At 44.0% G+C, this 25,738-nt stretch overlaps 11 protein-coding genes across 11 annotated transcripts; 8 read left to right on the forward strand and 3 right to left on the reverse strand. All coding sequences in view use genetic code 12, as the record gives it.

Annotated features, from left to right (window-relative positions):
* Positions 1–331: 331 nt before the first annotated feature.
* DIURU_001980 (uncharacterized protein) lies at positions 332–1,384 on the forward strand (the record flags this gene model as incomplete). The annotated part of the gene is made up of 1 exon (XM_034154581.1): positions 332–1,384. One exon carries the CDS (start codon positions 332–334, stop codon positions 1,382–1,384), a length of 1,053 nt encoding a protein of 350 aa, XP_034013113.1.
* Positions 1,385–2,947: 1,563 nt separating this feature from the next.
* On the reverse strand, positions 2,948–4,639 carry DIURU_001981 (serine C-palmitoyltransferase; the record flags this gene model as incomplete). Its single annotated transcript, XM_034154582.1, has 1 exon — positions 2,948–4,639. The coding sequence occupies one exon, from the start codon at positions 4,637–4,639 to the stop codon at positions 2,948–2,950; it is 1,692 nt and encodes a 563-aa protein (XP_034013114.1).
* Positions 4,640–5,228: 589 nt separating this feature from the next.
* Positions 5,229–6,044, forward strand: DIURU_001982 (F-actin-capping protein subunit beta; the record flags this gene model as incomplete). The annotated part of the gene is made up of 1 exon (XM_034154583.1): positions 5,229–6,044. One exon carries the CDS (start codon positions 5,229–5,231, stop codon positions 6,042–6,044), a length of 816 nt encoding a protein of 271 aa, XP_034013115.1.
* A 479-nt stretch (positions 6,045–6,523) lies between these two features.
* On the forward strand, positions 6,524–8,887 carry DAP2 (Dap2p; the record flags this gene model as incomplete). Its single annotated transcript, XM_034154584.1, has 1 exon — positions 6,524–8,887. One exon carries the CDS (start codon positions 6,524–6,526, stop codon positions 8,885–8,887), a length of 2,364 nt encoding a protein of 787 aa, XP_034013116.1.
* A 501-nt stretch (positions 8,888–9,388) lies between these two features.
* On the forward strand, positions 9,389–11,293 carry DIURU_001984 (Zn(II)2Cys6 transcription factor; the record flags this gene model as incomplete). The annotated part of the gene is made up of 1 exon (XM_034154585.1): positions 9,389–11,293. The coding sequence occupies one exon, from the start codon at positions 9,389–9,391 to the stop codon at positions 11,291–11,293; it is 1,905 nt and encodes a 634-aa protein (XP_034013117.1).
* Positions 11,294–12,603: 1,310 nt separating this feature from the next.
* DIURU_001985 (uncharacterized protein) lies at positions 12,604–14,109 on the forward strand (the record flags this gene model as incomplete). Its single annotated transcript, XM_034154586.1, has 1 exon — positions 12,604–14,109. One exon carries the CDS (start codon positions 12,604–12,606, stop codon positions 14,107–14,109), a length of 1,506 nt encoding a protein of 501 aa, XP_034013118.1.
* Positions 14,110–16,306: 2,197 nt separating this feature from the next.
* On the forward strand, positions 16,307–18,277 carry ARG81 (Arg81p; the record flags this gene model as incomplete). The annotated part of the gene is made up of 1 exon (XM_034154587.1): positions 16,307–18,277. The coding sequence occupies one exon, from the start codon at positions 16,307–16,309 to the stop codon at positions 18,275–18,277; it is 1,971 nt and encodes a 656-aa protein (XP_034013119.1).
* A 1,884-nt stretch (positions 18,278–20,161) lies between these two features.
* On the forward strand, positions 20,162–21,760 carry DIURU_001987 (uncharacterized protein; the record flags this gene model as incomplete). Its single annotated transcript, XM_034154588.1, has 1 exon — positions 20,162–21,760. One exon carries the CDS (start codon positions 20,162–20,164, stop codon positions 21,758–21,760), a length of 1,599 nt encoding a protein of 532 aa, XP_034013120.1.
* Positions 21,761–21,888: 128 nt separating this feature from the next.
* Positions 21,889–23,541, reverse strand: DIURU_001988 (uncharacterized protein; the record flags this gene model as incomplete). Its single annotated transcript, XM_034154589.1, has 1 exon — positions 21,889–23,541. The coding sequence occupies one exon, from the start codon at positions 23,539–23,541 to the stop codon at positions 21,889–21,891; it is 1,653 nt and encodes a 550-aa protein (XP_034013121.1).
* A 284-nt stretch (positions 23,542–23,825) lies between these two features.
* TMA19 (Tma19p) lies at positions 23,826–24,329 on the forward strand (the record flags this gene model as incomplete). The annotated part of the gene is made up of 1 exon (XM_034154590.1): positions 23,826–24,329. One exon carries the CDS (start codon positions 23,826–23,828, stop codon positions 24,327–24,329), a length of 504 nt encoding a protein of 167 aa, XP_034013122.1.
* Positions 24,330–24,352: 23 nt separating this feature from the next.
* Positions 24,353–25,684, reverse strand: DIURU_001990 (tRNA:m4X modification enzyme; the record flags this gene model as incomplete). The annotated part of the gene is made up of 1 exon (XM_034154592.1): positions 24,353–25,684. One exon carries the CDS (start codon positions 25,682–25,684, stop codon positions 24,353–24,355), a length of 1,332 nt encoding a protein of 443 aa, XP_034013123.1.
* Positions 25,685–25,738: the final 54 nt, after the last annotated feature.

Here is a 25,738-nt window from a genome sequence, read left to right on the forward strand (position 1 = left end):
AGTCATCTCCCGTTCTTGGTTCATTTGGATACGTTCTGGATAGCACTCATACAAATAAAATGCCAAATCTACACACCCTGAACCAGATAGATTAAACAATGAAGACACAGGTCTGGTGATATCTTCTAGCTCATGCATATCCCAGCTTCTGGTCGCACTCTCCCTGATTCTATGCTTCGGCAAAATAATGTCAAAGCCTTATGCCGCCTTTGCAGTTGCTCACGATACACAGAAGCAGCCCTATATGTACCCCCTGAATCCTCCCCCCACCCCACTTTCTCATCTATCACCAAAAGTGCCGGAGTCAGACTCTTTGGAGCATCCACGAAGAATGCCGGAGCTGTTGTTTGAAAAGACATACGCTTATCCTTCGAAGTCATTGCATTCCAACATCCTGGAGTGGCTTGCGCCGAAACTGGTGCTCGCTACAGAGTTGGGGCTCGATGAAGATGTGACTGCGGCCGGATCTAATACTGCCCCCCTGACAATGCCGCTGGACACCCATATACCTCAGTTTGATTATAACGAACTGATCCGCTGCCCCCGGTTTGTTAAAGCTGATGTGATTGTCCTGGAAGGAACTAATAATTCAGACTCCCAATGGTCATTCTCATCGTCTGGTGGCGATAGTTTGGTGACACCTTCAGTACAGAAGACACTGTCGCATACATCTTCGTCGCAAACGAATCAGACATATACTCCGGCTAAAGTTGACCTAACGCCACCACGTCGAGTTCTGATTTGTGATAACGACGATGAGGCGCTGCTATTGCTTGAGCAATACACTCATAACAATTGCATATATCAAAAACCACAACGGAAGCCGATTCAACTTGGAACTCCCGCGGTGCTTCGACCAATCAGGCTGATGCCGTCCCTTCCTACTGTCCTGCTAGATGAGTTAGATTATCTGGCAATTGTTGATTTGGAATACAAGGGGGCTCCAACCAAAAGGCACTGGATACCAAATAGTACAACCTCAAATTGCATGAAGTGTTACCACCAATTTGCCACCATACCCTTAATAGGACAAGGTTGTCTGCGTCATCATTGTCGTGTATGCGGTGGGCTCTACTGCAGTCGGTGTATTGCTACTGGCTCCAACGTTACCATTGATCGCCAGGCGCGATTTGTTTATAATGTAACAGGAGTTTCGTCCGCCTCCAAAGTTTGCCATCGATGCGTGGGAGTGTATCGTCGATTACAGACGGAAGTTAAAAATCGAAATTTGACAACGCCTATCAACGTTACCAACCCGTTCATTCAAAGATCCAACTGTATCGTCTTCAATGACGGCGATGACTTGAGATTGCCCGTGGAACAGAAGCCGTCTAAGCGATTGAGCATAGTTCCTGATGATGGAATTGTGTGGCTGTCATTTTGATTATGAATATTTCCACATGACCACTGATACCCTCCCCGCGAATTCTTAATAAAGGCGCTCTCGAGTCATTGGCACATTTCGTAAAACTTGTTCTTGAAAGGATGCTTTACTAGGCTTTACCGATCAGATACAACGATGATATTTAATATGCCTAGCACTTGCAATGGGTAACCCTCGATCCCAGAATGTAGATTTGACCCGTATCATTTCCGGTGAAGCTGACGCGCGTGATCCGCCCGTATCCTAATTGAAGTGATTTCGGAATACGTACTCGTCAATTTGATACATTTTGTGTATTCTAACATTTATTAGATCTGTAACATATGTGTCTAAATAATGATATCTTTCATAGAGTCTCAACGGACAAGTTGTATGAATCTATGAGTCGCTTATGAGCGGTAACGATGCATTGTGATCCTTTCAATGTCCACTCTATGTGTGATATTGGAGATGGAAACAGAGCGTCCAGCTGGTACCGTCCCCGATTACCATTATATTTGACAACTACCCGCTGTGAACCAGCTTCGACAAAAACTCCAACAATTGAGGAAATCACCTCAAACTCGATCTTATAGCAAGTTGAGTTCTCGTGAGTAGTATAGGGCGACCTTTCATACTCCTGCACAATCAAGGTCTTAGGCTTTCTATCAATTGATGAGTGTGATGGCCATGAGTGCGTGTTCACCTCCGTTTGGACACTTAGGGAGGTTGGGCGGTATATCATACTCGAACGTTTCCAAGGCTACTCTATCACTTCATATGCTGTGACTTATTTTTTTAGGTTTACCAACCATGACCTTCATCGGTGGCGGTGGTAGCAGTTAACCGAGAGGCTACATGTCATGAATACGTCTAATAAAATCACTTCATCTCTTTCGAGTTTCATATAGAGCCATTGCCGAAATCATGTCTGTATGTGGTCCCTTATTCACGCTAGCACATACCAACTCCAAAGACTAATTCTTATTGCTGCTATCCTCCACTCTCTCTTCGGCTTTCATCACCTGCATGCATCATTTTGGGATTTGTTGAAAGTAGTATTCGCGCACGTTGGAGGTAATTCGAAAGCTTGATTCCAAGTAGAATCCAATCGACGGGCTTCCTCTATAATAAGGAAATGGAATCTATGCACATGAAAGTTGTTAGGTTTTGTGCATAGAGTGTTTGACATTCGTAGATCATCTGAGATCGCATATTCGGCGTAGACGGCTGAGCGAATAACTTGCAAATGTGGCACAAAAGAAATCAAGGTCAGACTTTAACACTAGCTATGACTATTTGGGAATTGTGGCATGACTGAAGCCTTGGAAATACACTTCGATTCGTTGAAACTGACGCTATCTCCAATCACTCAGTAATAACGCCTTTTCCATTTGCCAAATACCGTTAAGCTAAAACGTCCCAAAATTACTTTCCGACAAGGTTCTTTGCGGAAGATACCAAGCGTGCTGGTCACCAGCAGGAATTACATGAATCTCACTATTGTGTTCATGGCTAACTGCTCTAAAGTCTATCTGACCTCACATACACAGAAATTAATGTTGCAATTAAGTTTAGATTTAATTAGTACTCGATGATTTTATCATTCAACACAAAGAGATCGGCTTCACTTTTGAGAGATTCACAAACTTCAGCAAAAGCTTCCGGGACTGCTCTGATCAACTTAGCAAGTTCAGTGTCGGTGACGCCGATGTTAACATGGATGAGTAAATGAGGAGGGTGCACAGGCAAATTTTCGTGCTCCAAGATTTGCTTGGACCGGGTAACCAAAACGTTGGCTTTCCCAAGGATTAAGTCAATCACGCGTTGCAAAATGTACAGTTCCAGATTGTAGTACTCATTGAATGAGTTGAGATACTTGGCTTGCTTGCCGGTCCTTAAGAAAACATCATTCCCGTAAAGTTCTGGAAAATTAAGTTGACGGCGCCAGTCGGGATTCAAGGCAAGATGGATTACAGGACAATGGGGATTCGATACCACTTCAAAAAATGGCGACGGTAACGATTGCAACAGAGTATACACTGTGTTGATATGCCGTCTGAGCTTGATGAGAAGCGACAGTTCATCTCCTAAGGTATTCTCAGAAATTTCCTTGATGGCTTGCAGAGTAACCTTTGCCAGGTATGGCGGCAACGATGCCGAAAACACATAAGCTGCCAGCTGAATACGTTGATGGTGCACCATCACTGCTTCTCCAACGCAAAAGCCACCCAGAGAGGCGAAAGCATTTGCCATCGAACCAATGGTAATGTCAACATCACTCCTGGGGACATTCGAATGTTCGGGCAAACCTCTGCCAAGCTTACCGAGTACACCAATTGAAAGTGATTCATCTAAGAACACACGGTACTTGAATTCTTTCTTGAGCTCCACAATACTAGCCAAATCTGCGATGTCACCCAGATTGGCAAAAATAGCTTCGGTGATAATGAAACGTCTCTTGATTTTCTTGTGGCGGTCCAATTCAGGCTTCAACTCTTCGAGCACCCGACGCAAATCCTTTACGTCATTATGATTATACCATTCGATATCAGCTCTCAGCACAATGAGCGCCTTCTGAATGGCCAACGACACACCCATGTCGACCACACAGAGGTCACCACGCTTGAGAAATGACGGAATAACCGACCCGGCCGTAACGAAATCTTGACCATACAAAATCCCTTGCTCAGTTTGTAAGAAATGCGCCAAATCTTCTTCAAGTCTCACGTGGACGTCTTGAGTTCCGTAAAAATTGGGTGGACCACATGCACCCACACCGACATTGCGAATGCATTCACGAGCGGCATCCTTGATCAGCTCCAGCTCGTTCAAGTTCAAGAAATCGTTGGTAGCCAAATTGGCGACGCCGATTTCACCCAGTGACAACAGTACGTGAGCGCCATTGTGACCGTGAATCACGGGTACTGCATTGAGTCGCCATTTTTCTAAGTTCAGAACGGGTTCGACAAGAGGCTCGGGGTTCCATTCGGCAACCAAGTCGTCAATTTCTCTTTCAGAGAAAGAAATGGTATCCAGCTTCAGCTCTTTAGTTCGCAGACCCACAATGTAGTAAATCAACAATAAAAAGAGGGCAAACTCAAAGACGGTACGTCCAGGATCATTTTGATGTGACTTCTTGATGTAACGCACGATCACAGACCCCCCCGGAATAGCTTCAAGCTTCTCGAGCCACAGCACGAGCATATTGCCCAAGGCAGTGCCGATAAGCTCTAGGGTCGGCGATACACTGGTCACCACCGTTACCGTCAGCATTCTGATGATGGATAGGATGCCAATGAATTTTTCGCGTCTTTCCGATATGGCGCACGTGATCACAAGGAAAAGAGGAGCAGATTAGGGGTAACTGTAAAGCCTCGGGTGAAAGAAGTAGGGCAAAATTGGGATTCGACAATCGTTTGGTCTTTTTACGATGGGTTAATAGTTCATGGGGGTGGTTTCAAGATATAAGGGTACCACACGTCGAAACGAGCTTCGTATGGTAAATGTGTTTTGCGCTTTTTGCCATCAAGGGTATTCAACAATTGATGAAACAATATTCGTCCTCAAAGGAAGCATAATCGTCTACTTGTTCAGACTAGGATGAGTCGCATTTGAACCATTAACTCTTACATTAGTCGTACCCGTGTGAATGAGGTTTTACAGATACTTATTTCGAACATACTTATTTAGGGGTAGTTGAAATCTCCAGCGGACTTTCAATTACACGAAATCTCTTCACTAGTTGCCACAAACAACGAAGATTGACTTCAGTAGTTTGCTTATTGATACAGTGTTGTCACTCAATCGCTATGATTGCGTAGCTCTGATTCGCACCCTCACCACAAACGTCCGACACTAGATAATGGACAAGAACGACGCTTGCCTTGACCTCCTCCGTCGATTACACCCACGCAACGTTGAGCGTAACCTTGAGAGCCTTTGCCAACTTGTCGCCGGTGACGATGAGCTTGTTGAGGATCTCTTAGGAACTGTGGACGTGCCGCTCAAAAAAGCCAAGTGCAACGAGCTGGGGAAATCTTACTTGTTGTGTGATTACAATCGAGATGGCGACCTGTACCGTTCTCCTTGGTCGAACCAGTTTTATCCGTTGCCGGAAGACGATGATGGCCCTCGTCCGCTGGAGAAGCTTCGGGAACTCGAGATAGCGGCCAACGAATCTTTCGATATTTATCGTGATTTGTATTACGACGGCGAAGGGGTCTCTCTGGTGTACTTATGGGACACTGATGATGATGACTTCGCTGGCGTGGTGCTCTTTAAGAAAGAAAATGAGGGAGGACTGTGGGATCTGATTCACGTTGTTGAAGTTACGAATGTTCTGGACACACAAGCCAAGTATCGCATCACGCTGACGGTAATCTTGGATTTGGGATCTGAACATGATTTACTGTTAAGTGGAAATATGACCCGCCAATTGGAGGCTAGCTTACCTCTCGATTTGGAGCAAGCTCCACTGAAGAGTTTAGCCCACTTAGTAAATTTGGGTCAATTAGTCGAAAAGCAAGAAGGGAACATTCGCAATTTGTTACAAGACGTATACTTTGACAAGTTGAAGGACGTTTTGTTGCGGGACTTGCGTTCAGTTGGCGACGTAAGTGAAAAGCGCGTGGAGGATGAAAAGCACGCCGATGTCATTCGCGGTTTACAAGAGTTGTAGTAATAGATAAAACTATGTCGACATCTACTTGAAAATCTTTGCAAACTTACGTCAGCGTTGTTTGCAAGGTTTCAACGTTGAAGTGGAATTACGGTAGTGTTTCCTTAAGGATATCAAGGAAGCCTTTTGAAACCCCGTTGGCATAAGTATACTGACATAGAGGCTCGAACACTCGAAAGAACCCCCATCATTAACACTCACGAACGCTATCTAGCCGCAGAAGCCGAACCAAAGGCAGAATCTTAAACTAGTATCGCCTGCTCAAATAGCCATCGTTCGTGAACAAATTCTCAATTCTTTTGACGATTTTCATAAACGTTAGATCCGTTTGAAACGAATCAAAGCCAAACATAGCGATGCTGGTTCAAGTCGGGCTGTATTTTATGCAGTCGCATGCATTTGCTTTCGCACGACTTAATGTCGCAGGTCTCAACCAGCCTCGTCGGCATAATTGATATACCAAACATACGTCCTAAATTATGTTGCCACTCGAAAAACCTCGAGAGCGGAGGCGAACATATATTCCATATGCTGTTTACTTTTCCTTAGGGCTCTTTTGCTACCATGCTGTTACGGTTTTGGTCTCGCTGGCAACTCCGATGTTTGTCCAACCGAGTGAGAATTCTATTAAGTCCTCGGATACGCTTCCACAGCTAGATGCTGGGCGGCTCAACCTTAGCGGCTGGATAGATGGCTCGTTTAAACCTGAGCTTACCCAGGTCCAGTGGATAACAACCCCATATTCACACATTGAAGACTCGGGTGCTTATGTCATTCGGGATAATGGGTTTTATTTGGCACGTGTTGGTCTGGAGGACCGTACTGAGTTATTTCCTGGTGATGGGTTTGAGTTAGATGGCAAAAAGTATACCATCGACGAACTAATCGCACTGCCTAACTTGGAGTGGGCTTTACTCAAGACGAATTCGGAAAAGCAATGGCGTCACTCTAGCTGGGCGACTTATTGGCTTTACAATATAAAGGATCGCCGCTATGCATCATTGGGATCTGGCATAAGCGTTTGCTTGTGGCTGCCTGACCTGAAACACGTTGCGTATGTCAAAAATAACGATATTCATCTTCATGATGTTGAGGCAGATAAATCTAAAAGAGTCACTCATGACGGCGGTGCCCAGATATTCAATGGGAAACCAGATTGGGTGTATGAGGAGGAAGTTTGGTCGTCAGATGTGGCCATGTGGTGGGCACCGAACTCACAAAAGCTTGCATTCGTTCGTTCTGATGATACTAAGGTGCCGATTTATCCGTTGGAGTTATTCGTCGAGCGTCAAAAAGGCAAAGTTGAGGCCTACCCCAAGGTAAATTATCTTAAATACCCCAAAGCCGGCGCGCGAAATCCCACGGTGTCAGTGATTGTATTCGACATCTCTACTTCAAAATTAGAGAACGTCACTTGGACCAACCTGGAAATCACTGATCACGTGGTTGTTGATGTATGTTGGGTTGATGAAGCTCTTCTCACCAAGGTGGTGAACAGAAACCTGACAATCGCGGAGTACTATTTCAATGATGACATGATACATCGTTTTGAAACTACCGGATGGTTTCAACTTGTGCTGACTGCCAGATGGATTCCATCTAATGCGACTAATCATCGCGAGCGTCATGGCTTTTTGGATTACCTATATCACGATGGCTGGAAGCATTTGGCATATTTTGCTCCAGACAGGGAGCCATTTCTTTTGACGTCAGGAGCGTGGGAGGTTACAGAGATTTTGGGACTCGATTTGGGACTCAACTATGTGTACTTTCAGCTGACTCGCGGTGGTGGAACAAGTCGCAAGTTGTCTAAAGTGAGTCTTCTCGGTACCCAAGCCAAGCGACCGAAGATTTATGATCTTACCAAGGAGGGATATTATCGAGGAAGCTTATCCCTGGGTGGCCGTTACTTGTTTCAAACATATACCGGCCCAAATATTCCACACCAAGAGATAATTGATTTGCGTAATGGCCAAATTGTGGCAGAGTTAGAAACCAACGATGCCCTTAAACAAAAACTACGCGAGGTGTCATTACCCAAGGTGTCGGTATTCCCACTTGACATTCCCGATGCGGAGCTGGGTAAAAGTCTCAAAGTGTTTGTGAAGGAGTATCTACCTCCAAATTTTGACTCCCACAAACGGTACCCATTGGTACTTGCTCCTTATGGTGGACCTTACTCTCAGCTGGTTCTGCAAACATTTGGTGTTGACTTTAGTATGGTAATGGCGCTGCAATTAGACGCAATTGTTATTGTCGTTGATGGACGTGGCACTGGTTTCAACAATTTGAACAACATCGGATCTAATTTCACCTATAATGTCAAAGGCCAACTTGGTCACTATGAGCCGATGGATCAAATCCTGGCAGCAGAAGTGTACGCAAAGAAGAATCCGTTCGTCGATCGCTCCAATATTGCGATTTGGGGGTGGTCCTTTGGAGGATTCTTGACTCTTAAGTGTCTTGAGACTGATGTGAATCACGTATTTCTGTATGGTGTGGCGGTGGCTCCTGTAACACTGTGGATGTTCTATGATACCGTGTATACAGAGCAGTTTATGGGCCTCCCGCAGGAAAATTCTGATGGATATGCTACTGCACTGATTCAAAACGTTTCAAATTTCAAAGGTGCAAAACGGTTTATGGTTGCTCACGGTACTGGTGACGATAATGTTCACATTCAGAACACTTATGCCCTTTTAGACCAATTTAATTTAGAAGAGGTTGACAATTTTGACCTACTTGTATTCCCCGACAGCGATCATGGTATTCGTTATAACAATGCCAACTTGATCATTTATCGGAGAATCTTGGAGTTTTTCCGCCGAGCCTTTCACGAATAACGATGTAATATAATATACGACTTACTAGAACAACAGTCATTTGTGGTAAAGCTTCGGGGTCAATGCCATGGAAGTGTTTCGTTTCAAATTGTCGGATGTTGACTGCCTCGCAATTGTATGGAAAGTTTTGTGGACTGAAGAGATCAGAACTATTTGGGGATGTCCATAATGTAATATCGGATTAACGATCTAAACTAGGTACATCACAATGGGGGCTTCCTCTACACAAAATTGTATTGAACCAAGGCCTCTTCGATGTAACTACACATCGAAAGCACCATCCCACATTTTTAAGTTTGGCGAATTGCATTGGCGTTGCAGCTCCTCATCATATGAAAGGGGATTATGTATGGTATCGTAGAGATATGAGTTACCCCACTCGGATAGGCGCTTCTTAGCGGCTTACCAAAAGCGGTGCGTGCGGCAAGACATCCAACAAGCTGCCGACGTTCAACACAAAAATCTCGATTGACGGTACCCTTGAGCAAAGACATCATCCAGATGGCCCGTTCAAAGCGGGAGTACTCTCGAGGAGGTTGCCGGGAATGCAAACGCCGCAAGATCAAGTGTGATGAGACGAAACCCCACTGTCTCAAGTGTATGCGGTTATCCAAGCAGTGCAGCTACCCGACACCGGGGGAGACAGTATTAAGAGTCCTGAAGCAGTACATGAGTGAGAATCCTATTGATGAATCAAAAAGCAACATCAATATCCACTACTATAATCCCGAAGTGAATAAAACGCAGAAAACTCCGCCCAATTCTGAAAACTATCGAGGAGATGAAACCATTGAAAGTCGAGATAGCCATGCACGCAATAACAGTATTGATTTAAAACCTGAACCGACAATTTCACCGCAAGTTTTATCAGAACTTTCACCGTCGCTCCTATTCTCTCAGGACGACCTTCAGCTGTTGGTCACTGACGTCAATTGCATGGTTCTGGACTTGATACCACAAGACATTGTTTCCATTGATGAGATTGCGTCGTTATGGGAACTTCCTCACCAACTGACATTACCATCGGTGCAATCATCAATTATAGACGGAGTTCCTAGCGAGTACATGTCCCCTCTAGCTCTGGATGTGGAACGGAAGTACATGAGATTCTTTTATCAAGAGTTTGCCATGCAAATTTGCCCCTTCGGAGTATTTGATCCAGTTAACGGTGGTTACGGCAACCCTTTGCGAGACTGCCTCTTGCGATACGGATTTCGAGAGGCTTATCTACTTCTGGCAATCCTTGCACTCGGGGCCAAATGCGAATTTGAAGAGTTGGAAAAGGCACAAGGTGCGAATGATTTGATTGAAGCCGCTAGAGATGCATCGTGGAAATACTTGAGTCAGTGTCTCAAACTCCTAGGACCAGCGCTAGTTCTGAATCAGGAACACAGCGTTCGTCACGACATGCTCGAAAACCTAGAGCTGATATTGCTTACAGTGCTTTTATTGGCGCTGGCTAATGCTCTGCTGCATCGTCAAAATTGGCGGCCGCACTTGAAAGGCGCCAAGGATATCATAATAAAAGCCACCAATCTGAAAATTCGGCAACTGAAAACCTTGATTTTGTGCAAAATGTGGTTCGTCGATTTTGAAATATTGGCAGGGACTCTGCTGGCATTGGGTGGGACGTTGTCCACAGATTTCGAACTTGACTCAGTACTTCTGTTCTCAAACTCGTATGAGATCAAAATATTGAGAGAGTTGGGAATAATCCAAGAAAATGGCTTTAATGTCATATCAGGATACCACTTTGAAGCCATTGAATGGTTCAAGGAGTTTTTGAAAATGCTAAACAGACGCAAACACGAAGGTGCCGAGTACATTGCCAATGACCTGCTTGCATATATCAACTTCATCGCCGCTTTCAATAAATTTTACCACACTGCATACGTCAGCCATGAGGGATTGCTTCCAGCTCTGTTTGTACTGACGTACATTGGTCCGCCACCAAACTTGGTGGACTTAGTACGGGGTCACAATTTAGAAGGAGATGATGTCACTGTGGTGGTCCTGTGGATGGATATCAGTCAACAAGCATACTCTCTTGCGGCTATCATTGCAGTTCATACTTGGATACTCAGCCTACCTTACGACATGCCTTACATCCAGCTGCTTGTAGCTAAGTTAGTAAGCTTAATCGGCTGGCTCTCACGGTTCAATGATGATTGTCCGAGTCAATATCACCGCTACCTGTTGCTGATGATTCAGTGGCCAATGATCGTTGCAGGTCTTTGTAGTGATGACGAGGATCACCAAATGTTGTTGCTCAAATACTTTACCTATGCTCAGACGTTGGGGTCATTTCTGGCTGAGAAGATCAGAAAAAGATTGCTTGAAATATGGGACCGACGAAGACAAGGATTGACCATAAGCGGCGATGTGATTGATGTTTTGGCGTATTAAGCCACCAAGTTCAGATTAACAAAGTCATTTTGTTGACACACCCTTTCTAACACCGGCCTAGAGTTATATTAGCCGTTGTGGGGTCGTACATATCAACGCGTGGAGATCAGGCAACAATAACAGATAAGCCTCGTCGATATATTTGGGTTAAAGCGACCATTCCTTGGTATCGGAATAATGGTCAAATCAACCTTTCGGATATCAATACTCGAATATGTGTGGCTTCGCTACCTTTCTCTATCATAATCATCTGACCGCTTAAGGCGGAGGCTCGTCTAATCTGATCCGCAAAGAATCTTGGTGAAAAAAAAGATAACTAGCCTACCATATTGCAATCGCGTCTTCGTTTTTGGCAGGTTTCGGTCTAGCCCACAATTTCCTGCAACTGAACGCTTCCGGTAATCTTAGATGACGACGCTGGTAGTAAACGATCTGTGACCGCTGTTCATTGTGAGCACTTGAATTGACGCATATTGTCGGCAGGGGGCTCGTATGAAAGCTTATTCAAAGTTGTATTCGAAATCGACGTGAAAGACCTTGCAATTCCATCGAGTCATTACTTGACGAGCATTTACTCGATACGTGGCAGACGTGAGTCAGTTGGTTATGTCAAATCTCCTTCAAATTCCTTTATACTATATCCAATAATTACTTTGACATCAACGGTTTGACCAGCTGTCGTATCCAGCAACAAAGTGCACTCTGTTGCTGCCATCAGGTTACTAAGGGGGGCTGACACGCGGCTTCTAATTCTTTAAGTCTAGTACCCAAATATGCCCATTCGAGATGATTCCAGCATATTGTGGCATCATCAATAGTGGGATTGTTGTATGGATTTCTATTGAAAGGAGCCGACATCCTGTTGTACCCAGTCCACACGCCGCAAGGGATGAACGGTAAGAGGGAATCTGTGTTGTGTCTTAGGTTCTATGCATTGCCAATATTTTTCTGACTGTGGCGAGGACCCCGTGCACGCTCGCGGTAGTGCAGTTTACATGTTACATACAGTTAAGGGCTGCTCCACCTCGGTCGAGCGGTAATGCATGATGCATCGCATTGCCTAAATATTATTTCCCTGGCAAAATACCTTAATTGGAATCACGGTCGGAGTTATAGAAATCAAAGCTAACCGCAACGGTCGTTAACGAAATTCTTGCAATCAGATTGGCGTGGCAAAACGGGCCCATTTTTGCCACAGAATGGACCCACCACGCCAGCGTCGAAACTATTCTAAGGGTGGGTGTCGCGAATGCAAACGTCGCAAAATAAAATGCGATGAAACCAAGCCCGCTTGTCTTCGATGTCTTCGAATGGCCAAAGAATGTCTGTACCCAGTTCCAGGAGAAACTGTGCTTCGCATGCTGACCAGAGAACTTCAACAAATGGGCTTATACAAGCAAACGTTGAGTATCCGACACTATAAGCCACCAACTGAGTCAGCTCTGGCAGAGGACGTAACAATGACACAGTCAACCACCCCACCCCCATGTTCTCTGCTTCTGAGTACACCAACATCAATTACGACGTCATCTGAGTTTCCGCTGGCACTGTTACTGAGAATTCTCAATCACCCTGCTCCGTTTAATACACTCGATGTTTCGTCTATAGCGGACGGCCTAGCCCAACTAGCTGACCTCATGGGATCACGACTACCTACCTTACTGGTACTGATATCCCAAGTACAACCGGTACCTTCCGATATCACTACGGTGAATGTCAATTCCGATTACGTTAAACTTCCACCAGAAGAATCAAGTTACTATTATGAGGCATACTCGACCTTCTGTCCTTGCCTTCTTCCGCTTCCTCGATGGAACGGGCATAGCTATTCAAATCCTGTGCGGGACACCATCGTCACTTTTCTGGGAGCTTACCCAATAGTTTTGGCAGCTACATTGGCAGTTGGTTCAAAATTAAAGGGTAAGGAAGATCTCAGCGCCAACTACTTGGCCACTGTTAGCTCTTTGGCGAAGTCTCAACTTGAATCAATTCAATCCATGAGAGATTTAGAGCTGCTAATTGTGGCACTGGTGTTTTTGGCACTGGCTGCTACTCATTTGTATCCAAGTGAAATAAACTGGCAAAACTCTTTGACCTCAGTTGCACGTTTTGTCCTGAAGTCCTCGACTGTTGAACAGCTGAAAGTTTCTGTTTTATGCAAGTGGTTGTTATTCACATTTGATGCAACTCTGGCTCAACCTCCATTACTGGGAGCACTATCAGTAATAGGCGCTTCTTGTTGCCCGAAAGAGAAAGCGGTACTTGAGGAATGGGGTTTATTATTGACCTCAGGGTTTAATCTACTAACTGGAACAAGTCAAGCGGTTATACACTTGCATGAGGGATTCTTGGACTTCTTTGTTAAAGGCACAAACCGCATAGACTATCGAAAAGGACTAACTCTTATGTCGGGGTACGCAAATGAACTTAATCACTTGTTCTGTCCATCCCCTCAAGACGTTGGCTTCGTTGAAAGTCCTTGGGGGTCTACAGTGAATGGCTCATTTGTTTCGTGGATGGACATCTCCCATCAAACTCATACTCACGCATTCATAGCATGGCTGCTTGTTACAATATATGGCGTAGCGTGGACGCTGCCCCAAGTACAGCAGATACTAAGTCAAATAATTCAACTAGTTGATAATATCAACACCGCCGTCGAAAGCTCTTTGGGACCATTGGTCAGAGCTCCCATAGCAATGCGCTGGCCCGTACTCGTTGCATGTTCCTTCATCAAAGATTTGGAATTAAGAAGCAGAGGACATGAATATTTAAATTGCTGCAAACAACTTTCTACTTTAAAAGAAGATGGTTAAATTTCTTTTGGTTTGTAAGCCTTTGCTTGGCGAGCGACTTCCTATCTCTTGGGCTAAATCAAAGCAATGAGTGAAGTTAACAAAAAACGTAGGATGGTATTCGAATGTAGTTGAAGTTTCTTTATTTCTATTACTATTATTTTTGTATGGGGAGTGAGTTGTTGCCTTAGATTTTTGATAACATACGTAGAAGTCTGTGGACTTGGATACTATGCTTGTATACCAATCTCGCCGTGCTTAGTAGTAAAATCCATATTACTCCCATTTGAGAATTAGTCAACTTCTAGGAGTAAAATTTATCCGCTAATACCTAGCCTTTTTTTTCGGTTAAGAGTTAAAAGGTTGTGCCCTTGGTGACATCATCAGGCTAGGTGAATGACAAAGTGGTGAACTGGAGTATGTAGCCCTTATGCTGTCTGGCGGTCATAAACTACGACGACGGGAATTTCAGGTACAATTTTCAATCTATCACGTCAATGACTTTGACGAGTATTTTGCTGTAACTGGAGAGAGAGGGTTGATCTATTGCCATTCACCTTACTTTGCGATCCCGCTTACGTAACCTAAACTCACAAACACCTCTATGATGGAAATCAAAGTGGCGAGACCGTTTACCAAGCGCGCGACAGAATTCAGCTTCACTCTCAATAAAGATCAACTAACTCAATTTGGTTGACATTTCAAAGCACATTCTTGTGTCCGTTATAACTTGAGATTGGAAACATAGACGTAATTGTGATTCTTGTTCAGCTCTCAGTTTGTTGTTCGTATGCCATTGGTTCATCGTGATGATCATGATCTCTGATTTCGATGACTGTAACGCGGCTAAATTTTGAAATTGACTCTGTGTTCATTTCAGTTAAAAGTGGGAGATAACGACCGCTCTTTCAAGAATTTGTATTGAGTTTTCTGCAGCTTCCGACAATTCGATGATTTCGACAATTGACCTGATAACAGAGAGGCCTGAATCTTATGTAATGTGTGCATTAAGTATCAGTCGCTTTAGCTTCAGCATACAAGATCTTCGTATTCGCCCAATAGACGGGAAGTGGCTCGTCCTTGTCTCTAACTTTGAGATGCACAGCGGCTTTAAATTAGGTTTTAAGTTGGAAAAACTATCCAATTTATTGCGTTACAAAGGTGACTGCACGCTACAATCGTTTGCATTGCAGGAAAACGTTCAGTGATAACAATCCGTCATGATCAACACGAGTATTGATAGTTGGCTGCTTTCATAAACGTATCAATTCCTTAAGCAATACTACAGCAGTTTTCAAAGGATAAGAACTTCACAAGTATGATACCGAACCTCACAGAAAATTTAATAGAGCAACCAACCTGCGTGGACATAACTTCATGGCTGGTTCCGTAAAATCGTCGACTGAACCATATGTCGCTTTTCAACGTAGGGCGAATCAGGATTAATTACGGCATCAAATACACTTTCGCTTGTCCTTAACGTCAGTAGTATAGGAGCAAATCCCTGAACGGGGTCGTATGAGATGATGGCTTGTACCACTATCTAGTTTACAATCAAGCCACTAGTGCTGTGCTAACAATGTCAACGTATGTATCTCACGCCACCTCATTTAATCCACATCTCGACTTCGACACATGTGGAATTCCTAGAGAACTCCAATCCCTCGGGTTTTGTGCACCAGGGATCGTGAATATCAAAGTCCCTGATAGTCACGTGACCAACTTCATATAACTGAAGGGTTTCTCTCTTCTTCATTGATCTTGATGTTGATCTCTGAAATTCGGTCTTCGAATCGACGAACATACAAGTCACGTAAAGCGCAAGCCATAGCAAACGGCAAGCTGTAGCAGCATTCATGATTCTGATAAATGCAATGTGATAGCTACTCTTACAAGAAACATAAGTTGGAAGGAAATTTGGAGGAAAGAATGATGGCCAATCGAAACTAATAGGTTGAGAATCAAACTTGCATCTTGACTCGCAAAATCACCGTAGACATGATAATTTATGTGTTCTCGAAACCTCAAATTCAATATTTGGAAATTTTGTGTTAACCATCCAGTCTGAGTGCTTAACAGTCGCAGCCCGAATAAATCTTTTGGCTCCGGGTGGGTGCGAATGGTGCAACGCAACAAGACGTTCACTGGATGCTTCACATGTCGAACACGGAAGATCCGGTGCGACTTGCGAAGGCCGCTGTGTCGAAGATGTCTGCGGATGGGCATCGAATGTGAAGGTTACGGAATCAAGTTGCGATGGCTGGCTCCTCTCGAATTTCGCCATCACGGGGCGTCAGTGTCGCAGAAGCTGGTTGCCTTTGAAGACAAGGATCGAGACCACCAACGTCGGAAGGTCGATTCAGTGGAGTGGAGTGATCCTTATGCAACTTACGAGGATATGGATAAGGATTTGGCGATATTGCATCACTCGGGGCTGGACCCAGTTTTGAAAAGCGGTGTCACCAAATGCTTGGGACCCTTTGGCGTGTTTCTGGGGCAGCTGACAAATTCAAATACGTCGTCTGAAGCGATCAACTCTAAGCATGAAATAGATTCCCCTCAAAAGCTTGCTACTCCAACCGACAATCTTCAGCACAGTGGACATGACATATGGATCGCCCAAGAGCTTCTTCAGGGTGCTTACATCACTGCTGCCGCCATGGGTAATGATCAGTATCTTGATAACTTATTAAATGACGAGTTTCGCTTTGATGATGGTGATTTCGACTTCTACAGTCTTGTGTTTCGGAACCAGCCGGTACCCGTGGAAGACACCACTCCATCTCATAGTCAGCCACAATTAGCGGTAGATACAAGTCTGCCTCTGCTTGATATTCAGTTGTATCCACAAGATGACCAGGGAGTATCTTCAATTTTACAGATAGTGGACACCCCAGGGCTGTCGGTACCTGCTCTACAAAATACTGTTCCAACCACCGCACTCAAAGTTCAACCATTGACTCGCTACTTGCTTAATTACTACATCACTGAAGTAGCAGATCTCATGACCGTGATCCCATTGACGGAAAATCCATGGAAAACGATTTACTTCCCCAGAGCTCTCGCAGCCTTGGGTGAACTCTCTGGTCTAGGTCATACTCTGACAGCCAAAAATGCATTGCTATATGCACTTTTGGCCGTCCTGGCATTCAATTTACAACTGAAGTTTCCTTCAAAGCTGGACCTGAAGACATTTTACCTCAAGTTGGGTGGTCGTCTTCGGTCTCAAGCCCTGTACTTCATAAACCAACTTAGTATTAGTCATTGTGTCAGCAAAGAAAAATACAAAGATGTTCTTTGTGCCATTATGCTGATGATTCTGGTGGACTTGGTATGGGGGACTATGCAGGGTACTCATTATTACATCGAATTTTGTGGTGAAGTCATAAGGGCAAAGATGAAACACAAGCGCAAACTTCTGAGTAAAGCGAGAGTTCTCCATCGTATTTTTAGCTCCTTGAAGCTCATTCAGGATCTGACTTGTCTAGATCCAAAACAAATTCACGCTAATTGGGGAATGGGATTTAGAGAAAATGCAGAGCATACTTCGACAACCCTCACTCCAGAATTCGTTGACCAAAAGCTTAATAATACCAAGAAGAAAGATGAGAACTTCGCAACTGATGCTCTTTATGGCTTGCCCAATAGTCTAATTCGCTTATTTGCAGCTACAGTTGACATGGTGCGCACAAGAATTTACGAAGGAACTGTGCCCGTTAGTGAGGCCAACTCTCTTCGTCTCCAATTGGACGAATGGTCACTCGAGTGGCAACTAAATACAGAAGACGGCGGTATGCAAGAAGCAACATACCACCATATCGTTCTGTTTCATTACGCGCTCACCATCTATTTTGATCGATTCATCCTTGATACCCCTATAGAGAGGGTCCAGCCAGCTGTACGTCATACATTAAACCATCTCAATGCAATCATTCGCCTAATCCAAAAGGGAACAGCACGGATCATTCCTCTTTTTTGGCAAGGTTTCATTGCTGGATGCGAAGCCACACTGTCGGAGCTTCAACAAGGCTTCAAACAATGGGGGGCCGACATTGCTCAGTACTTGGGGAGTTATTGGGGGGCACGGCAAATTATGTTAGAAGTGTGGAGACGACGTAGCCACCACGAAGCCCATGATGACTGGGTTCATGTTATCAAAGATTGGAGAACTAACCTTATGCTTAATTGAGCTTAAGCTTTCTTCCGCATTATAATCCAGTCGTACATCAGTTAGGACGTATAAACTGGTTGGTGAGCCCGAAGAAAGTTACGCTGATCCCTAGTCAGGTAACACCATTGGTGCTCGAATTATTGACTATTGAGATCACCATTTGAAATAGCTCATTGGTTTCGTGGTTGACTGGTGAAGCATGTGTGTCAAAAACCTCGGTTTGTTGTATATTCGAATAGCACAGTTTGACCATTTTTCAAATTGCAATCATGTACTCGCAATCAAAGAACGCCAACACAAGTACAGCTCATTTCGAATAAGTTTCAATTTGGGAAGGATCTCAGAGCTGTTCAATGCATCTGTAAAACTATGAGATTTCCCATGGAAGATTCTTGAGGTCTATATCCAGACCGTGGGACAAATATGCAAGGAGGAAAGCGCATAATTGTTTAACAACATTTTCTCGGTTTTGTGGGCTCAGTTTCACGAAATGAGCTTGCAAATACCCGATCACAGGTGATATTCACGAATTATTACAATTGTGCTTCTTTTTCCTTCAATGTTAGTGTTTCAAGTATAGTACTCTTTGGTGTACTCTTAGAAGCGCCTTGAAAAAATTCATAAGTCTTTCTTTATCTTTGGTACTTATTTGAGAACCCATTCACTCGTTATGAACATTTCTGTAGTCCTCTCTAACCATCATCTGTTTACTCATAGTCTTCACTAGAGTGAAATAAATCTAGCATTGTCGGTTGATCGGGCACATCTGCTAGTAAAAAGTCTTTCAAGAACTTTTTTTTGAAATAAATTCCTAAAGTTATTGAAATGAGCCGTACATCACGAGGGCTATATCGTTACAAGTTAGCACAAAACGCAAAAAAACTGTATTGCCTGGTTAGCTCAATCGGTAGAGCGTGAGACTCTTAATCTCAAGGCTGCGGGTTCGAGCCCCGCATCGGGCTGTAATTACGCCTATCTTTTTGTTGCTACAGCCGCCTCTTCTTTCATTGTACGATTTGAGGTAGCATCAACACACCCGAAGAGACATCAAAAAGAAAAGTAAAATTAACATAAGTCGTCAAAGAGTAGTGTCAAGCTGGGGAACCATTTTTGCTCGTTCGAAATTTAAGCCGTCGCGGAGTCACGGGTGAAACACAAAACCAAAGCGTAGGTTTATGCGTGAACATTAATATAGGGAAAGAAACAACTTGATTGCAACGAGATCAAAGAGACAGACTCATACTTGTGACATAGTTTATATGTTGGTGGAACGAGTTGACCTGTAAGTATAATAAAGGCCAATTTGCCAAAGCCTGCCAGCTTATACTCGGTTGTAATTATAAAATCATCATAATGAAAAATAATTTTCAACAAATGATTTAATTGCAGTTACCACGACATTCACACTTTCGGAGGCGAATAGCGGAAGGATTTCATTCTCAATAGCCTTTTTGCGAACAATTTTCGAGGGTCACTTGCAGGCGAACCCAATCCGTGCCTAACCCAAACTGCGATCCCGACAACTTGCGCATAGATGCATTTGGGTCGCCATTTGCGATTAACTGCGAAGCATATAATCTTCTCTGCAATACAATTGTGAAATCCTAAAGGTTCTCCATGTAACAGGAAAAGCTTGATTTTTGAACTCTTGCAACTTTCAGTATGGCACTTCGCCAGAGAGCGAGGACTTGTTGCGTAAGCCAAAAAGCTTCCATGCTTAGATTGTGATCGCGGAATTATGTCATTTTAAAATATAATTGCGGCATAGTCGTTACATGTAAATTTCATTATGACAAAACCATATGCAAATTTTGATAATGGCAACCTTGTTTATATGCACTCTTGGAAGCACGGCTTATCATCCTTAAGTAAAGCATACCGATGACGACTTGTTAACTTACAATGCCGATAAACTGGGATTACGAACCAGAGGTGATTGACTCACAACGTGACGATGACCTGTTGGTCCAAAAGCACGGGAAGATTTCATTTCGATACATAAGTCGTCCACCCCAAAACTTTTGGTTCATCAGACCCCATGCCCTTAATTATTTCAAGGATGGTGTACTCCATCGCACCAAAGGCGAACGCTCCAGCTCAACTCTCGAGCTTTTTGTGGATTTGTTGTATGTTGGGCTCATTACTAATTTGGCTGGTGAGGCTGCTAAAGAGTCAACCGGTTTGTCTCTACTAAAGTACTTTTTGTACTTTATGCCTATATGGCAGGTGTGGTGTGACATCAAAGACGGGGTGAACTACTACTACAATGAAGACTTTACACAAAAGTTGTATGTGTTTTTCATCATTGTTTTATTGATGTTTTACGCCAACTCTCACTCAAAAGCTCCAGAGCTGCTTCAAGGTGCGGCTTTAACAATTGTACCTTACATGATAGCACGCGTACTGCTTGCAACTCTATACTTATTCTATTCGTGTTGGATTCCTCAACATCGACTCCAAATGAGATTTTACGCTTTGAGTATTTATGTCACTAGCTGTTTATGGATTATTGTTATATTTGTGGGAAATCGAGCAAAAGTTGGGGTTCTGATTGCCATTTTTGCACTTGAAAATGCATCTTTTATCTATGCTTATTCTCCAATGATAAAGCGGACCTTTAAGCTTACAATGCTGACAGCATTGAACTTGGAGCATGAAATCGAGCGGTTTTCGGCCTTTGTAACCGTTGCAATTGGAGAATACCCTTATAAGGCTGTGGCTACTGCTCCTATTGGTGCCGGATTTAATATCAGACTTGCGCGTGGCGTTTTCATGCTTTTGATTGCTTACATATTGTTCTGGATCTACAACTATGGAAGTACCATTCAACGGAGAGTTCATCCATTACGTCGAAGTGCTACCACCGCATGTCTATTTATATATTCTCACCTTCCTTTGATTGCCGCCATTGTCTTGTCTGCTGATGCACTGGGCGATCTCATCAAAGTTGAAAATGGCAGTACAAAGCGTGGCGCCACTGGACTTACCCATGATGAACATCAAAGCGCCGGCTCGGAAGCTCTTGTATTATTGAAGCGCAGTGTAGTCCAAGCAGCTTCAGCAGGTGAAGAGGAATCACACAACATGTTCGGTTTACTGTTCTATTTTGCAGGTGGCATTGGTGTCTCTTTGCTTTCTATGTGGGTCCTTGGTATGCTCTTTAAAGATGAAGACGAGAAATGCACGTTTGTTCTCCCACGTTGGGCTAGGATTGGTTGGAGGCTCCCTGTGGGTGTTGGCATCGCCATGTTACCTTTCGCTGAAATGGATGTGACGTTATTGATGGGAATGACTCTGGTTATGTTAGGCTTCGTCTTTATATGGGAGCTGGTATTCCAAACTCCAACCGCCACGTGGTTCAAATTCAATCTCGTAGAGCCTGCTGCAATTGCTCGGGAGGAGGAAGAGGAAAATCGTGCTCACAGACATCGTCAGAGCCCGCGAGCCAGTCAAGAGTATGAAGATACAATAGAAGAACGAAAGCCACTGGTGTCCCCATGAAGTGGGTGACTTGTATAATATGATGTATCCATCCCACATTAACAGACCGCACAAAGCTAGTAACGATTCGATTCCTTCACCTTGACATTTTGATTTTGATTCGTCTTGCGGATCAACACATTTGCTTTTTATTCGAAATACGGCCCTGTAGATAACTTCAATAACCACACTTTCTTCAATTCCTCAATTTCGTCAACGTGAGCCTGTGTTTGCTTAGATCCTTCTCGATAAATTTTTGCCAGAGGGCCACGGTACTGAGAGAGTTCCCTTTGCATTTCATCACGCTCATGCTCATACCATTTCAAAGTGGATTTAGTCTTGTTCAATTCTAGAAACCCATCAATGATCTCATCCAAGAGTTCATCTGTCAACTTGATTATCTTGGCTCTTGCAAGTGGTAAATGGTCCATCGGATAGGAGCACGCTTTGTTTACCATTTCCATGAGTTGAGGGGAAATACTGTTAGAATCAAATGCATCCGCATGGTTTGTGTCTAAGCGTTTTGCGTTCATTTGATTGTGAACACTTACGAAGTACTCCACCAAGTAACTGTACTCTTCAATCGACCAATGCTTGTGGCGAAACAACAAAAGCCAAGTCTTCGTCGAGGGTAAAACGCCGAAGCTTCTCATTATCTTGAGTACCGATTCAATGGCCTGAAATTTGCAATTTTGAGCTAAAAGAGCTTGGAGCCACATGCGATATGTTTTATCAGTAGCAACAAGTGAAAATTGCTCATTAGCCAGGGCCACAAGTTCGGAATAGAGAGAAGAGTCCTCGAAGGTGTATTGTAGTTGAACCAGATATAACTCGTCGCTGCCGAAATCAGGAATCTCGTCAGGTAGTAATGCAGACACAGCCGCAACAACATCTTCTGGTTGACATCGTTGTAAAACTGCGTTCACCAAATTCATATCAACAACATCAAGTTCTGGGATCCACTCCGAAAGCAAGCTTTCGACGTACGTTTCATCCTCACATTCATTGACCATCACCTTCACCAAGTCCAAATTAGCATTCCCACTGGTGGCGAGTTGAGCAATTTCATCCTGAGGTCGATTGTGGCGAAATGCATGGAGCAAAAGCACTGCACGAATAGATGCCTGATCTTCCTTACTCTGATCACTGATTGAGCTTAATATTGATTCCCATGTTTGCTTACCGAATCGTGGATACACCAATTCGTCTTCAGTAAACCATTTCGTAATTAGCTTAGTATCTCGGAAAAAGGTGAAGAATAAATACTTAGCTTGCTGAGCATTGGATAAACGGTGTCCTCGAGCTTGATATTCATCAAGAATTTGATTGAGCATTTCAAGATACTCTCGGCGGTATTGTATCATTTCAAAATAACTGTAGCGATTGACTACCTTCAGAGATTCTGTAACACCATTAGCCACAACAAAATCACGTTTCCCCATGAGAAATCGATCTACTAAGTCGTGCAACAGTTGATCAGGAAGCCCCTGACGAGTGGCCGCATCCATCGAGGCAAACGACTCGAAAATTCGATTGTGATTCACGCTGAGATATTTGCAGTAGTTGGATACATAGTCAATGCCCTTGTTCTGCCCCACTTCAGGGGCAATTATGGGGGATGTACATGATCGAAGTGGATACAACTGGCGGTGGAACAGAGTAACCGATTTTGCTGCGTCGAAGTTCGATATTGAGCCTGCCGATAAATATGATTGTGATAATTTTGGGAAAGTGCACACTGTTGATAGTGGCGGATGGGGAGGGGCGGTTTTGCTGATGATACGAGCTAATACTCCATTCATCGCTGTGATGAATTGAGTGAGAACATGTGACCGGTGAAATCTTGGACACCGCAAACTGCCTCAAATTATGAAGCAATCGAAGATAGCCCAAGAAGTGAATTGATCGCCATCGATACTAATACTTTTGTCATATCCCTCCTAAATGCGTTGCAGTACTACCTTTGCTTCCCATTGCGATGAGTTCGTATAGAAGCCCTGTCCCTATTTTGTGGGTTCTCCTGCATATAATCCGCCCGCACCATTTAAGAAAAGCTGAAAATTTTCAGTTACACACAACCTTCAACATGATCATTTTCAAGGACGTTATTTCTGGCGACGAACTTTTGTCTGACGCTTACGAGCCCAAGCTCATTGACAACGCCGTCTACGAAGCCGACTGTGCCATGGTTCAAGTCGGTGGTGACAACATCGACATTGGTGCCAACGCTTCGGCCGAAGGTGGTGATGAAGAAGTTGAAGACGGTGTCGAAACCGTCAACAACGTTGTCCACTCGTTCAGATTGCAACCTACCCAATTTGACAAGAAGTCGTACCTCACCTACATCAAGGGTTACATGAAGAAGGTCAAGGCTTACTTGGCTGAAAAGCACCCCGAACAAGTCGAAGAATTCGAAAAGGGTGCCACTGCCTACGTGAAGAAGGTCATTGGTTCGTTCAACGACTGGGAATTCTTCACTGGTGAATCGATGGACCCCGACGCCATGGTCGTGTTGTTGAACTACAGAGAAGACGGCACCACCCCTTTCGTCGTTGTCTGGAAGCACGGTATCGAAGAAATGAAGATTTAAATAGTCTTTAATAGAAATGCCTATCAACGCTTAATATATACACACATAGCACAATTTTCAAGAGTGGTTTCACGGCTGGCGTACTCGATGAGTTCGACGTGGTGTTGCGCAAATTGCTGCCGCACCCCCTGTACACGTGCCTCATCGATGAGCCGCCTGGCCTTCAATCCCACCTCCACGTCTTTACCTCCATCGACGGCCCACAGTGCTACTTTCTGAAGAGCTTTAAAATGTGACTCTGCCTTAATGTGGTGTCGAGCTAAGAATTGACGTGCCTCAGGAGATAATTGATGATACTTGCACACGTGGCGACAGCACATAGCTACTACAGCTCCTTTTACTCGACTCTGTATAGTGTGAAGGCATCTGAAAGTCAAATCTGTAGCTACACCACACAAGTGCTTCAGTATCGCAACCACCAGGGTTGCCGGTTCTCCCTCGAGGAATTTTTCAAGGTCCAAGTCCTTAATGTCAATGCGATCTCGTTTGACCAGTGGAGTGATTTGTTTAAGCTTACCATCAGTCTTGAGTCTGTTGACACCTCTGTCGATCAACCCAAATCCGAGCTTGTCCATCAGCGTATTCAGATTGTCATGCGTAATGCAATCTGCAACATACTTGGAGAACTCAGCCTTACCGCACCCGAATTCAACGTAATAGTTGTTTTCCGAAAGCATATCATATTCCTTTAGCGATCCAATGAGGCTCAGCTGTTGAAGAGCATGCTTCTGATTCGTAACCTGATTGAGTCGAGGCTCAAGGCCTTTATGGTGAAGGTGCTTTTTTTTCAATGGTTCAAAAGTAATCCCATCCAACACAGATACGACATACTTGATCAATTGAGTTTGTGCGGCATTTGCAGTTGATGTTGCAATGCAAAGATCATCAGATTCCTTATCGCATTCTTGCAGGATTGTCTCCTGTTCACACTCTCCGCTTCTGGTGTTAGATGCATCCAATTCTGACTCCTTTTCATATCCATCTGCAGCTTCGGACCTGCCGTTGATCGTTTTTGCTTCTTCTTTGTAGGATAACCAATGATAGTCTTTCTTAAACCATGGCTTTTCTTTAAAACGCTTATTGCATCTTTGTAAATGATCAGCCAAATGAATCTTAACAACGCTGTGAGTTGGGTCTAGAGGGCATTTGACTCTTTCACTTTGATCTGGATCATGTTGGCGACACCAATTCTTGCCCGCGGGCACTTGTAACGGACATTGCCGATTCTTGCGCTCTATGAAAAATTGACATCGTGGTCCCTGAGGTGCCTTCTTGACCCTCTTCCGTTTAGGCTCATCGTTTGATGAATGTGGGCTTGATGGCCCGTGGGGCAAGGACATGGATGGAGGAGTCATACGATGCTCATCGCGCGACAGTTCAGATCTTCCTCACAAAGTGTTCAAACTATT

This window comes from Diutina rugosa (genome assembly GCF_008704595.1).
Source record: "Diutina rugosa strain CBS 613 chromosome Unknown scaffold8_size298685, whole genome shotgun sequence".
NCBI classification, from domain to species: Eukaryota; Fungi; Ascomycota; class Pichiomycetes; order Serinales; family Debaryomycetaceae; genus Diutina; species Diutina rugosa.